Source organism: Nelusetta ayraudi, unplaced genomic scaffold (assembly GCF_046127955.1).
Source record: "Nelusetta ayraudi isolate G7.1 ecotype Tasmania unplaced genomic scaffold, CSIRO-AGI_Nayr_v1 ptg000094l, whole genome shotgun sequence".
Classification (NCBI taxonomy): Eukaryota; Metazoa; Chordata; class Actinopteri; order Tetraodontiformes; family Monacanthidae; genus Nelusetta; species Nelusetta ayraudi.
The window spans coordinates 1,805,080-1,818,742 of record NW_027466144.1 but is presented as its reverse complement, the minus strand read 5'-3'; the positions used below and the strand labels follow the sequence as shown (position 1 = coordinate 1,818,742).

General features: G+C 52.4%; 1 protein-coding gene across 8 annotated transcripts in view; it reads right to left on the bottom strand.

Moving 5' to 3' along the window:
- cacnb2a (calcium channel, voltage-dependent, beta 2a) overlaps window positions 1–13,663 on the bottom strand; it is a 37,461-nt gene that overhangs the window by 5,812 nt on the left and 17,986 nt on the right. For 3 of the 8 annotated variants that reach the window (XM_076047518.1, XM_076047521.1, XM_076047523.1), the window contains 7 exons: window positions 6,802–6,921; window positions 2,852–2,974; window positions 2,625–2,761; window positions 2,466–2,542; window positions 2,037–2,170; window positions 583–663; window positions 443–501 (listed from right to left, as the gene is read on the bottom strand). In XM_076047518.1, the coding sequence (XP_075903633.1) occupies window positions 443–501; window positions 583–663; window positions 2,037–2,170; window positions 2,466–2,542; window positions 2,625–2,761; window positions 2,852–2,974; window positions 6,802–6,921 (731 nt within the window). Of the gene's footprint in view, window positions 1–442; window positions 502–582; window positions 664–1,818; window positions 1,839–2,036; window positions 2,171–2,465; window positions 2,543–2,624; window positions 2,762–2,851; window positions 2,975–6,801; window positions 6,922–8,355; window positions 8,930–13,359; window positions 13,659–13,663 lie in introns of those variants that run through there. The other 5 variants (XM_076047522.1, XM_076047527.1, XM_076047520.1 and 2 more) reach the window with 5 other exon arrangements.

The following is a 13,663-nucleotide window of genomic DNA, read 5'->3' as shown; positions in this document are numbered from 1 at the left end:
GATTGGCCAAATTACAGCGCTAGTGAAAAGGGAGCGGTTGCACCAGTTTCACTGAGTCACAACGATAGCAAGCGAGGAGGCATCGAAAGTATTCTGCAGGGCTGCTGGTGGCCTGAGTGGATCCTGATGTTGCGCAACTTCACGGCCTCGCTGTCTGCCTCAGTCGGGCGGAGGGACCCGATGCGGAGCCAGGAGAATCCTGCTCCGCTCTCGGGTCCATTATGGCCTATTAAGGACATGGAGATGGCCTATTTAAAGCTGCAGCACACATCTCCAGGCCAAACAAACTCGTTACACACTCCCTCGGAACGACCTCCAGGGACTGATAAATACCCGCCTATAGGGCTGAGGAGAGAGTGAGTGCGAGCGAGCGAGAGAGGGGAAGAACGAGGGAGGAAGTCCGGGCTCGGGTTTCACGGAAAGGTCACGGACAGAAACTCACCTTCCCTCAAATCGGTGTTTCAAAAAGTCAAACAGCGCTTTTTGCATCATGTCTGTCACCTGCGGGAGGGAGAGACAGGAAGCTGGAGTGAGACATGGAGACAAACAGCCCGAGGCGGCCATCGTTACTCTGGGTCCAACCTCGTAGCCCTTCAGTGATGGTCCGACCAGAACCACGGGCCGCATGGAAGGCACAACGTCGTACGGAGGGATGTGTTCCGTCTTGAGAGAGGAGACAAACGGTTGTTAGACGTTTGACCGCAAATCACTTCAAATCACTTCAAATCACTTGAGCAGTTTGCAACAACGAGAACAACAATGAACTTGACAGCACGGAGACATTGTGAACCATGAGACGGGACGCTCCATCTCGCAAGACAACAAGTTTACCCGGCAAATCGTGTTGTGTTTGTAAGGATTTTTTTCCCCAATTATATTTATATGTACACACAATGAGACCAGGAAAGATCCAGTCTCATGGTTCCAGCGTCTTCGATTGGTAGGAAACAGCATATGTTAGTTGGACAGGGTACGAAGCAAGAGTAGATCTACTGAAGCTCCAACAGAAGAAGACAAAACTAGGGACGAAGGTAGAGAAGCTGGTTACTGCTGAGGGACTGAGTGGGAGCTCTGTCAGGGGAACGACTGCGTTTAAAAAAAAACACAAGACCTGAGGTCAAGAAGGCTCCCAGGCTTTAAAAACCAATGCTTTAGAGATAGTTTTTAACACAGTAGTAGATGGAGTGGATGTGCTGCTGCGGCCCGTCGAGCCCTCGGCCTCTCAAAGACTTTCATTCTCACATTAACCGTCGTCACTCGGCTTCCCGCAGGACGCTGTGGGAAACTCATGCAAACAACTGCTGACTAATACAAGGGTCTGAGAGGACAGTGTGGTTTTTACATGAATTCCTTTCAGGTTCACTTTGTCAAAGCGGCTGGAAGGTCCTGCGGCAGAATGAACATTCTTTGTGGTTCGCATGAAACACATTGAACATTCTGTGTTTTTCAGGTCCTAATAGTGCTTTTGGAGAGTTTACTCGCAGTGAAGTCCGAATACAAATGAAAAAAAAAAAAGGTCATTAATTGAGGATAAATATATATTTATTTGCAAAAATCTTGTCCAGCCTGTCAAAAGTCTGTTCGCTCACACCGAGCTCCCACTCAGTCCAGTCACAGAGTCACTGACAAACACACGGGCAAGCACAAACACGACGCGGCCGACTGTCGGAGCTGCCAGTCGGCTGGTGAGAGGGCGCGAGGAAGAAAAAAAGAGAAGAAAAGTCTCCGCGGAGGAATCATCGGGATGGTTTGTACAGTTCGGAACAGCAGGGGGTCACTCCCTGCGGAGTGACGGCCCGCTGCCGCACACCAACTTACCGACTTCTGCTTCTGCTTAGCTGTGGTGAGACGGAAGAGGAGAGAGGAGAGAGAGGTGTTAAGGACAGCCGGGCATGCAGGCAGACAGATAGACAGACAGGTGGACGGTGGCGAGGACAGACGGGTGAGTCTGTGCTGTGCAGGACGGACAGAGGCGAGCGTGTCGGTGGCAGGGGGGGCGGGGGCGGTGGAGGGGGGAGGGGCAGTCCGGCGTTTACCTTCTTAAAGAAGGCCATTCGTTTCTCTTTTGCTAGGGGTGACGTGACAGTGTTTGGGCTGGCTTTAGGGGAGCGCAGGCTGACGGGGAGCTCATGTTCCTCGGGGTCTAAGTCTGTGGCGTCTATGTCAATGGCTACGCACACAGACAGACAGAGAGCACCGTCACACAGGGAGGTAGCCCGGGTAACTTTCACATTGACAGTAAGGCACAGGATGTGGATTATTTTTTTTTTTTTTTTTTTTGTTATTACTGGGCAACAAATGAAACATGTAAAGAAAAACATAAGGCCAGGGAATTACAACTGTACTGTGGAAATTTCAAATCTAGTTAGCAAATCTTACCTTGAACTAGACGCGAGTGCTCAAGTTACTTCAAACAGTTCATCAAAAATCAAGTTACTGCCCTGCGATGTGCCAAAGTGACTCACCAGACGACGGAGGAGTAGATTTCCGCGAGTTGGGAACCACTTCACCTAAACTAGAGGAGGAGTTGGCCCCGAGTTTACTGAGAAGAGAAAAAGAAACAAGAAAGTGAGCTCAAGAAGAACATCTTCTGAGCTCTGGCGGCGAGGAGAGGAGGTTTTCACCTGGAGTGGAACTTGCCCTGCTTGGCTCTCTGCTCCTGGAGGATGCGAGTGTTTTCGATCTTCACCGGGCTGGGAATGAAGCCGATCTCGCAGCCCTCCTTCACCAGGCGGCCTATCCACCAGTCGTTGTTGAATTTCTGCACGGCGGGTTGGAAAGACAAAGCTTGATGAACACAGCTCGCATCTTCTCTTAGTGCGCACACAGACACACTCCGAGAGGGACCAACCTCTTTGACGTGCAGGAACTCTTTGGCCTCGAAGGAGATGGCCATGCCAGGGACGGGGACGTCGTCATCGTGACTTGGGCTGTAGTTGACGTTTGTGCGGACGGCAAACGCAACCGGTTTGGTCTGGCAGGAGGGAAGAAGGGCCAAAAGTGTCTCTCAAAAACACTGTCGCAATAATTCGCAAATCCCCCTGAACACACAAAGCAGTGACGAGCGGGCAACGCGAAGACAAACGTGAAGTTTTGATCTTTTGTCCGCCGAGCTGCGATTCTTGGCTCGCGGCGTCGCGCGCGGGGTGTTAAAAATAACCCGAGGCCGAGCGATACGAGCCGGCTCTGACTCATCCAGACTCAGCCTGGCCGTGAATGATTTGGCTGCTTGCGCCGTCTCCGCGCTACACGACTAAACACTCAAGTGCGCGTCAGTATCCACAGCGATGGGGGGGGGACAAAACAAAAACACGGCGCTTGGTTATGGGCAGACGTGAAGAACCTCCGCGTCAGAAGCTCATGAATCAATCGCACAATCTCGCTGAATCAATGGCGGCCCTCCCGCACTGCCTCTGTTGACTTCATGCATGCATTATTCATTCAAAGTGTTCTATATTCTATCGACTAAAAAGAAACAGTTAAAGGTTGCGTGTTGACAAGTAAGTGAAGAGCCAGCAGAGAGGGAACGGCAACGCCGTGTGTATGAACAGCTTGGAGGAGGTTGGACGAATCAACACTGCTGGATGGTATCTGTGTGTGAACAGTTGTGCCAGGCGCACACGGCTCACTGTGGAGGGCTGGAGAACAGACGGCCATGGTCAGCTATTGCACAGAATGAAGAGGGAAGGGGGCGGGGGAGGAAGGGACACACTCGTCGTTCATCACCGTGAGTGACGTGCAGTGTGACTTCTTCCTCTGCCCTGGCAGACACGCTAATCAATCTATATATCGGCCGCAAGATTAAGCAGTGGCCGCTTAAGGAGACGCACACGTCCCCCCCCCCCCCCAAAAGGAGCCAAAAGCAGCTCACAGGGACACAGCTGACAGCGATCTGGCTGCGTGGACGACTTGCACACTAAATATTTACTTGCGGATGAAAGGAGTCAGACGGAGTGGTGGGTGGGGAGGGGAGGGGCGGAGCGGATTTTCAGCAGTAAAGTCAGAATTGAAATCACCAGAGCGCAGCTTGAGTCAGAAAAAAAGAAGATCTTCAAAGTGCAGTCGAAGTAGGCGGTTCTGTCGTCGCTTTTCACCGAGCGCCATGATTAAAACGGGCCAATAGGTGGCGGCGAATTCAACTAGCAGGCAGGCAGGTAGGCGTAAAAGTCTGGCACCCTGATTCTCAGTCGTCTCTGATAAAAGCTAGAAGCCGGCAGAATCACTGTGCAGTTCACCTGGATCACTCCAGTGACACACAGAGCAACATTTCCCACCACTAAATACTGACTGACTGACTCAAACAGCAGAAGCTTCCAAGCAAAAGGGTTTTTTTTTTTTTTTTGGTGCCTTGGAGATGATTTTTAAAAATAAATCCTTTGATCTTGCTGAACACCTATAAGCAGCTGTCCTGAAGCAGAAGGCAGCACTCGGCCGAGCACGATTATGTCACAGCGATTACTCAGCGGCTCCCGGAGAGACTTTTTTTTTTTCAACGGGTGGATGTTTTCCATCGCGGCGGTCGTCACTGTCCAGTTGGTGTGAAGTGACAGCGATGAACAGTGTGTGTGTGTGTGTCATATGAAGCGGCGCATCAGTGAGCAAATGTCACCTGCGTTGTCGGGCTGCACGCACCAATGTATACGTGCCGCGGTCGGCTGATCTGTGAGTGGGTGCACGTACGTGCGTGCGCACATGCATTGCACGGTTTGCCTTCAGTAGAGAGAAGCATCCGATCCCGGTGTGTGTGTGCGTGCGTTTGCCCAGAGGGGAGCCTGCAGAGGACGGGGTGCCCTTGGGCGCTTGCATGCATTGAGTCACATGACTGTGTGAAGGTATGAAGGTCCATTAGTGCACGTACGAGTCCCCTCCCCTCCATCCCTCCATCGCGCTCGGCTGCTCCGCTCGTCCCGTTTATCCCCGTTGGTGGCGCCGGAGTCGGCGAAACCTGACATAGGCTTAATGTCACTGGCCTCGCCGCCGAAGGGTAAATAACGTGCACACGCACGCCACCTTCAGTCACAGGTGAGCGCATGACGGCGCCTCTGATGCTGGACGACACTCCACCTCTCCATCTGCCCTGTACGGCCGCCACCGCCGCTGCTTCTTCTTACATAACAACAGCCTTCATTATGGATGCCATATTGACCGCAGCCAGGAGGGGAGGGGGGGCGGCGGGCGGGAGGTGGAGGGAGGTAGGATACTGGTTAGGAAGCACAGGAGGTGGGGGGAGGGGAGAGAAAGGGAGCAGAAGAGGAGAAAAGGACGATGTGGTCCAAAAAAACAGAAAAAAGGGGGGGGGGGGTGGCGGAAGCTGCAGGACAGGAAGGAGGAGAAGGAGCCGCACTTTACCGAGATAAAGAGGCAGAGTGGAGACGATGAGCTAACCAGTTGCAGGCTGTGAACTGGGAAGACTGGGAGGGGAGGCGGTGATACGGCTAAGAGGCAATTTAACACCAGCTCGGCCTCAGTATCTCACTACGACGAGGACGACTGTTGGCTCTCGTCGTTCTCGCATCTCTAAAATCAGCAGTTCCGCGTTCCCCACCCCCTCCTCCACCCCCTCCTCCACCACCCCCTCCACCCTCTATCTCGGGTTCCTCCGTATCGATCCGCCCTCGGCTCTCCTTTTAGCAGCGTGTGCCGGCCTCAGGCTGCACGAGCGGCCGTGAAAAGCGTTATTAGCACACGAGGCACGGAGGGAGGTGATCCATAACTTTGACCATTTTAGCCTGAGAACATATTTAATAGAAATGTGATACAATGGCTACAACTGCAGCCTGTAGCGTGACTATTTATGACTGTTGTTGGTATGTTATAGAGGCAGTTGTGAGTTACTGCCCATAAAGCCGTAAAGAGTCTGCACTCAGCCCACGTCTTCTCTCTCTGTGACGCTGGACCATTGAGACCATTGAGAGGCCATTTTTATTGGTCGCCTGTCATGTTAAATGCCACCCCGAGGGCGGAGGGAGTGAGGGGGGTGTGATCTGGGCCAGGTAATCTCCAAAGCCAACTTATCTTCAAAATTAGGGCCCAGAGAGGGCGACTGACAAAACAACAACATAGATCTGCGGCAGCGATCCATCTGGGGCCTGCAAACGACCTGCAGACGTCACGGAGCAGCGGGGGAACGACTAGCGGAGGACGGATGGCCGACGGCTCCGCGTTAGAGAGTCTAATGAAAGGAACTGACGTAAACGATCGCTGCGAGCAACCCAACGAGGTGTGAGGCCGAGGACAAGCGGACCAACTTGTTTTTCTTTTTTGAGCGGCTCTGTGAAAACCCATCTTTGATTGCACTTCCTGTTGCTGAAAAGGCAAAAAAAGGCGGCTCTGCCCTCTGCCTGTTTGTTTATATGCTGCTAATTGTAGCCCAGAGCGGCGCAGAGCAGGCGAGGTTGGTCTGCAGCAAAAACAGAGGCCGAGTGGCTGAGTGAGTCCTTCCTTTCATGGGGGCCCGAACCTCCGGTGACCCCCGCAGACCCCAGCTGCACTTTCTCCACGGTACAAAAGACGACAGTCATCCACCTCAATCTGACCTCGACTTCCTCAACCAGACCGATGACATGAGAGAGCGAGGACAGGTTTTCATTTTGTCATTTCAATAAAGAGCAAAAAATAAAATTAAAAAACAAATCCTGGTTTCAAACACTGGTGTCAGTCTGTGTGTAGTGTGTAGTTTTTTTTTTTACATTTTGAACACATTCCAACAATACAGTAATAATTATGTTAATCGTGAGAATTTTGGCCACAATAACTGTGATGTGAAATTTCCATAGCGTTCCATCTCTTGCGCCGACCCACCTTGGCCTTGTCGAGCTGAGCCTGAGCCTGTTTCTCTGCCTCTCTGCGCACGGCCTCCTTATCCTCCTCCAGGGAAACATCGGAGTCTGATGGACGGCTGGTGTAGGAGTCGGCCGAACCCTGAGAAAAAGACAAGACACGGGCATGTGAGTCTGGGCAGCGTCCAGCTGGCAGCGCCCCCGTCCATCCCTCCGAAAGGCTTTTTGGCTTTGTCACCTGCCGTAGACACGGTGGCAGAAATGCTGGCAGTGTAGCAGCTGATGAGCAACCTAAGAGTAAACAGACGCACACGGGCACACGTGCTTTACAAAGGATGCTCTCAGTTGACTTGGTGGGATACCAAATGCGAAGCTCATGCAGCAACATGAACCTTTTTTTTTTTTTTAACAAGTCTTTGCGTGTATTGATCTGGACAATCTGTTCTGTGCACAGGACATCTGTCCGCATCCCCAGTTTAGAAACCCATTTCAAAAGGCTTTTTTTTTTGCCCTTTCCTTTGAAAATCCACACGGGCTCTCAGGACACTTGGCAGATAGGGAGGTGATGTCCCACGGGACCATTGTGTGATTGCAACACAGATCAATGACGGCGTTGAAATGGATCGACTGTGCTCCCCATCGACGCCGAGGGAAGCTGGAACCAACATCAACACTGTGGCAAAAATAACCAAACCATTCACCTTGCAAATCTTCAAGAAGAACAACAACAACAAGCTTTTTGTTTTTGTTATTTTTGTTCGGAGCGAGTGGAGGCAGCGGAAGCTCTCTGCTCACCTGCACGCTACTATGCCACCCACCATCGGCTCTTTCATTCATCTCACTGCACCATCACACTCTGCCGTCTGAGTTAAAAATAGCCTCCCTTTTACTCTGCCTCCGCCTGATTGAAATTACCAAGCCGTCGTCACCACACGCATGGACAGGACAGGACAGAAGCGCCTGCTTCCCCGTGTACAGGAGAGGAAAGGAGAGGACTGGACCAGGATGGGGAGGACGTGGACGTGGAGACAAACACAAAGTGTGACGAGCTGCAAGGTTATTCAAAAACAACGTCCTCCATCTTCCAGGAAACACAGCCGCATGTCAACAGCCTCTGTGTGTGTGTGTGTGTGTGTGTGTGTGTGTGTGAGTGAGAGAGAGAGAGAGAGAGAGAGCGAGAGAGAGCGAGCGAGAGATTTCTCTCTGGCACCTGCTATGAATAGGTCATCTGAAAGCAAACTCATTAAATATCCACAGGCTGCATCGCAGTCGTGATGAGCACCGTCTCCCAGCAGAGGACGAACATTTGCACGGATCCAGCCACTGCATCCGCATCTCAAATCGAAAAAAATTTTTTTTTTTGAATTTGCAATTTGAATTTTGCACATCCTGGCTGCTCACTCTCGTCCCTTAGCAGCGACTTTCTGTTCAAGGAGGAAAGTTTAGCCGAGCGCACCTGCCCCCCCCCCCCCCCCCCCCCCACACACACACACACACACACACACACACACACACACACACACACACACACACACACACACACACACACACACACACACACACACACACAGCTTACACAGGCGTCGGAGCTCTTGACGCGACCTCCCTTGGCTCGTTTCAGCAAGCGGATCCAGGTGGCCTTCATCAGCCACACTGGTCATTCAGTGTCCTGAGCCACTGCCCCCCCACTGTTACTACTGCTGCTGCTGGACTCGACTGCACTCGCTGCTGCTGCTGCGGTCGCCTCCACATCAGCAGCGGTGCTGCTGCTGCAGCTGCAGCTGCGGCCACAGGTACATTCAACACGGCGGCCGAACCCCCAGCTGGCTCCCCGTCACGCCTCTGCCGGAGATCCCGCCTTCATCCCGGGGTGAGGGGAGGGGCTTTTCGGGGAAGTGAAGACTCCCGGGTGCACCAGCAGCACCGCAGCCGCTATCTGCAAAGCTCCGGCCGCTCCTGCCGTCGCCAGAGATGGTAAATCCGCAGGAGCTCGCCGCCACGCGCATAATCTCAGCGGCTCGCTCGCCGTTCTGGCCCCCCCCCCTCTCCCCTGTCTCTCCTTGATCACCCGGAGAGTGCCGAGACCGACGCTGCAGGTGGCGAGGATGACTCCCAGTGAGAGTCAGGTGGCCGCGACGCCTCTCATCCTCGCATTTAAGCGCTATTCTCCTCCTGCTGCTACAGCTTCTCGTCTTCCTCTTCCTCCTCCTCCTCCTGCTGCTGCTCCTGCTGCTGCTGCTGCTGCTCCTCCTCCTCCTTCACTTCCTCCTGCTGCTGCGGCTCCTCAGCACTTTATCTGCACCAGCCTCTTGGCGGCTGCCTGCGAGGGACTCTCCTCCTCGTCCTAATGAGGCTGCTGCCTCTCAGGTGCTCTAAGCTCCCCCCTTCTCCTCCTCCTCTTCTTCTTCCTCCTCCCCTTCCTCCCCCTCCTCACTTGCAGCACGTCCGTGTGTCCCGCACACTCCTTCAGCGGCGCTGCCTCCCCTCCTCTTCCCTCTCCTCCTCCTCCTCCTTCGTCACTCCCCTCATCTATTCTCCCTCTGTTGCCCCTCGCAGTCGCTCCATCTGCTTCGCTGTGTCTCTGCGACGCTCCGTGCGTGTCCCATCACGTCGCTCTTTTTTTTTTTTTCAAATGTCACACAGACAATTAGGAAAATCAGCAGAACAATCGACGGCAGACGTCAGTCTCAGCCTCACTATCACAATGCACTTCAACAGTCCAAACACAAGGGAGCGTGATGTAAAAGACAGCGCTTGCAACACTTGGCCATACAAGCAGTGCGCTGGTGTTGACATGTTCGATATGTCTCTCCTCTCTGCAGCAGCTCCCTGCCTCTGTGTCTGCAGCAAAACCCTCGCCCGTCATGTCAGCAGTGATTCGAGACGGGCGAGCGGAGCCTTGCAGAATTCACACACCAGTGAGCATAATTACACCGTTAATTAAAACACTTCCCATCATTAAAGCAAGAAGCTGGTTCATTTCCGACGGCTCGGCAGAGGCGCTCCTCTCTGTTTGAGCAGCCGGAGAAGCTGCTGGCCGGGCGGCCGATTGAATCAGACCCTGCTGGTTAACGACACACCCTCCCAACCCCGAGGGGCCACTCCATGTAGATCAAGAGAATGACACGCCAATCAGTGCCAGCTCGTCGTAGCCAATCAATGACACGCCTCCATCCAGTCGGGGTCGTCGCAACAAGGCACTCGCGCTGCAACTGGAAGCAAATTTTGTTACTTTTAGCTCATTAACAGCAATCAGTCTGATGAGAGGGAGGATTAGCTGAGGTAAATTATAACAGACGGACCAGGAGGGCCGCCGGGGATGACGCAACACAAAAAAGAAAATATCCAGTCCGTCGCATGGAACCCTTTGAACCATCAGCGTCTGAGGCAGCGAGGATACGAGATCCATCAGCTGCGAAGAAATCGCGCTGTGGTCACCTTTGACACGACGGACGAAAAGGCCGCACCGGGATGACAAAGAGATGCAGTGACAGAACGAGCCTGCGGCCGCTTGACATTAATAACCTCCAGAGCAGCTGCCACACTGGCAATGACAGCAACAGCAGCAGCAGCAGCACCTGCAGAAAGGCCACCGAGGATGATCAAATATCACATAAAATCCTGCTCTCTCAGATGCAAACACTTCGCTCATTCAAGATTGTGTGCCGTTAGACACTTTCATTGATTTACGAGCATGCGCAAGTGTTTTTATCTGATTTAAGCTGAATAATAAAAATCTGAGCTGCAATGTTCCCAGAGCAACACAGAATTCAGTTCTAATGTAATTTGTAATAATGAGTGAGACCGGGCCTAAAAACAGACTCTGACCAAACACGACAACTATTCAACACAGAACAAAACAAAACAACCCAGATCTTCTGGGAGAGACATCAACCTTTGTGCAAGTGGCTGCTGCAGCTCAGTTACACTGCAGCACGTACACAGTAAGTTTGGCCGTGTTCAGGGGAAAGTTGAAAGGTCGGCGGCCTCCCCTCCGTGTCACATTCACTGATTCATTCGGTCTGAGGTCGTCGCTTTAAGACCACCGGTGACCTCTGCTGAGAGCGGCCATCACATTAGAACGTCACAAATCACGGTGGCTGCGGCCGTCGAGGTTGCAGCTCCCGCCGTGTCTGACAGGAGCCCTGGATCTAAGAGCAGCCCGTTTCCACATCCCGTGACTTCCTTCCCAGCCAATATAGGACTCACTCTGTACATGCGTTCACTGTAACATGGAAAGATGCACCCGTGTGGAAAATCAAGGCCGTGCACGGCGTAAAGTGCTCTCATGGTTGCAGGATCAGTGCAGGGATGAACCTCAGTCCATGAGAAGATTCCTGCAGCTCATCGTGCTCCAACCTCACTGCATCCTTTAATGTTTTCCGTTTTCAGCAGTTTCAGACCACTTTTGATTCTGACGTACCTCACAAACAGTCAAATTTACCCTCAATTTTTTTTTCTTTTTTTTTGAGCGCTTGGCCCATTTTCCTGGAAGATGACTTGTAAATCGAGGGCAACCAAGGGCACCAGGCGGCGGTCCAGCTGCACCGCGTACATCCCGTTTCAGCCTCGCCAAGTCACGCTCGGATCGCACGGCCGACAATGGCCCCGGCGACAGAGAGAGAGAGAGAGGGAGAGAGAGAGAGAGAGAGAGAACAAGCACGAAAGGCGCTCCCTCTCTCTCTCCACCGGCCATCTGTCCATCACCGCCACTCTTGCATGGTGCAACACAGAGTTCATTAAATCATGTGTGTGTGCGCGCGCGCACACATTCGTGGATCAAGTATGGAAATGAGGCGTTTGAAAGGAAGATGAATTGGATTGTACGATGGTGGAGGGGGAGGTTGGGGGGGTGGGGGGTGGGGTTTGACACACTCGTCAAGGTGACACAAAGAAACGTGTTTACCCAGCATTCCACGGGCCGGTGCGTTGGTCGACCCATTGATGGGACGACGCACTCGGCGGCTGTCAATCACACCAGACCTACACAGACACCAGCCAGTGAGGACACGACCACGCAACTTTTGAGAGAGTCACACACGTTTCCCCACCACTGACACCAGAATGATTGATTCTCAACAATATGAAATACTGCTATAAAAAGAAGGAAAAAAAACTACTGGTGCACAAAAGCATTTTGAATGATAATGATGATCATGAAGGAGCCGGCGTGCACGGCTGCAAACCCCTGCAACATTACAGCAGGACTAATGCAGTGTGCCAGCAGCTCGACAACTGCAAATGGAGGCGCTGATGCTTTCTGCCCAGTGTGTATTACCTGCGACTGGGGGCGCCCGGAGGGACACACACACGCACACACACACACATACACACACGTAAGAGGATGATGGCTGATGAAGGGAATACAGCAGGAGGCCCCCAATGCTGCAATTTTGTGCTTGTGTCATCAATATTCCACCACTTTCCTGGAGTCTGAAGCGGGCTGCGGATGATTGATGACGAGCCGCAAAGAGGCCAGAATGAGCCGTTAACCGTCCTCGGCGGAGCGAAGAGCCGTTTCCGAGCCGTTTCCGCTTGGTTTGTCTCATTCCACACGTAGGTGACATTTTACATTCAGCAGCGATCCCTTGCTTTAATATGTGGTCTATCAAAAAAAAAAAAAAAAAAAAGGGTAGTAGTGGGAGGCGCCGTCAATGTTATATCATGTCTGTTTCTGAGACTGCTGAAAACTGCAACATATTGCGGGTTGTTTTACACACGGTTTTTAAATGCTCAGGAGCCTTTAAATGAGCAAAGAAAAACAAAAATTCAACTGTGACTTTGCGTCAGTCACACAATAAAAAAAGCCGTATTTGATAAACGACTGGAGAAAAGACTAAATATAATCAGTGTTGTTGTTGCCACTGAACCCAGTTCAACTTTTGGAGGCTGATTAGGCATTTCATTTGTGTGCCTGATGGCAATCGCAGAGAAAATATTTAGACTTTCACATCCTTATCACACCTAAACACAAGAGGAAGAGGGAAGCCGATCGGATTTTCACTCATTCGCAGCGCTGGCTCAAAAATTCTCAAGCAAAGCGGCCTGAAAGGAGAAAAAACAAACAGCCGAACAAACGTTTGCCCGAGTCGACTCCACAGCTACGTTTTCAACGCACGGCCGGCACAAAAAAAACAAAAAGAAAAAAGGGACCTGGAGTTCACTTCAGATGTTTACTTTCCTTCCCTCTCGGCTTGTTAACCCATCTCAGCTCCCCACTTTAAGCTAGCGGCGGTCGTAGCAGCAGCGCTCGCAAATTTGGACAAGATGTTTTTAAATGAGCCTAAAGCTCGCTGCCGCAGTCACTCTGCAAGATCCTCGGGGGCGACTCCCCCCCCCAACGGTCGGACAAAGCGGCGAAGGGAAGGAAAAATGGGAAGCGTGTGATTCCGCCCCTTGAAATCCTGCTCTAATAACCTAAATTCTCCGGCGGGGCGAGCTGTTGCTCTTTGTTCGCGGGGCTACGGAGAGAAACACAGAGCGGGCAAAGGCTCCCGAAAAGTGTGCAACAGTAGTTTTGGAGAGTTGGAGAAAGTGGGCTTGGAGAGACGAGAGGAAGGGGAGGAAAAAAAAAACTCACCAGATCCGACTCCTCACTGCCGGAATAATACATTTCTGCCCTCGCCGACTGCGCTTTTCAGCCTGGCTGGGAGAAAAAAAACCCTCCTCAGCCGCTGTCCATCTCGCTCACACGGGAACTCCGACCAGCGCTTGGCTCAAACAAACCCCTCTTTGCGCAGAAAGTTGGAGCTGGATGGGGGGGAAGGAGTCGCTGCGGCCGCCCAGAGCTTCTCTGGCCTACTTTGGTGGCAGCGAGGCGGAGGAGCCACGGCCGCCTTTCCCACGCTGCAGGAACACTCTTTTTCGGAGCAACGACCACCGTC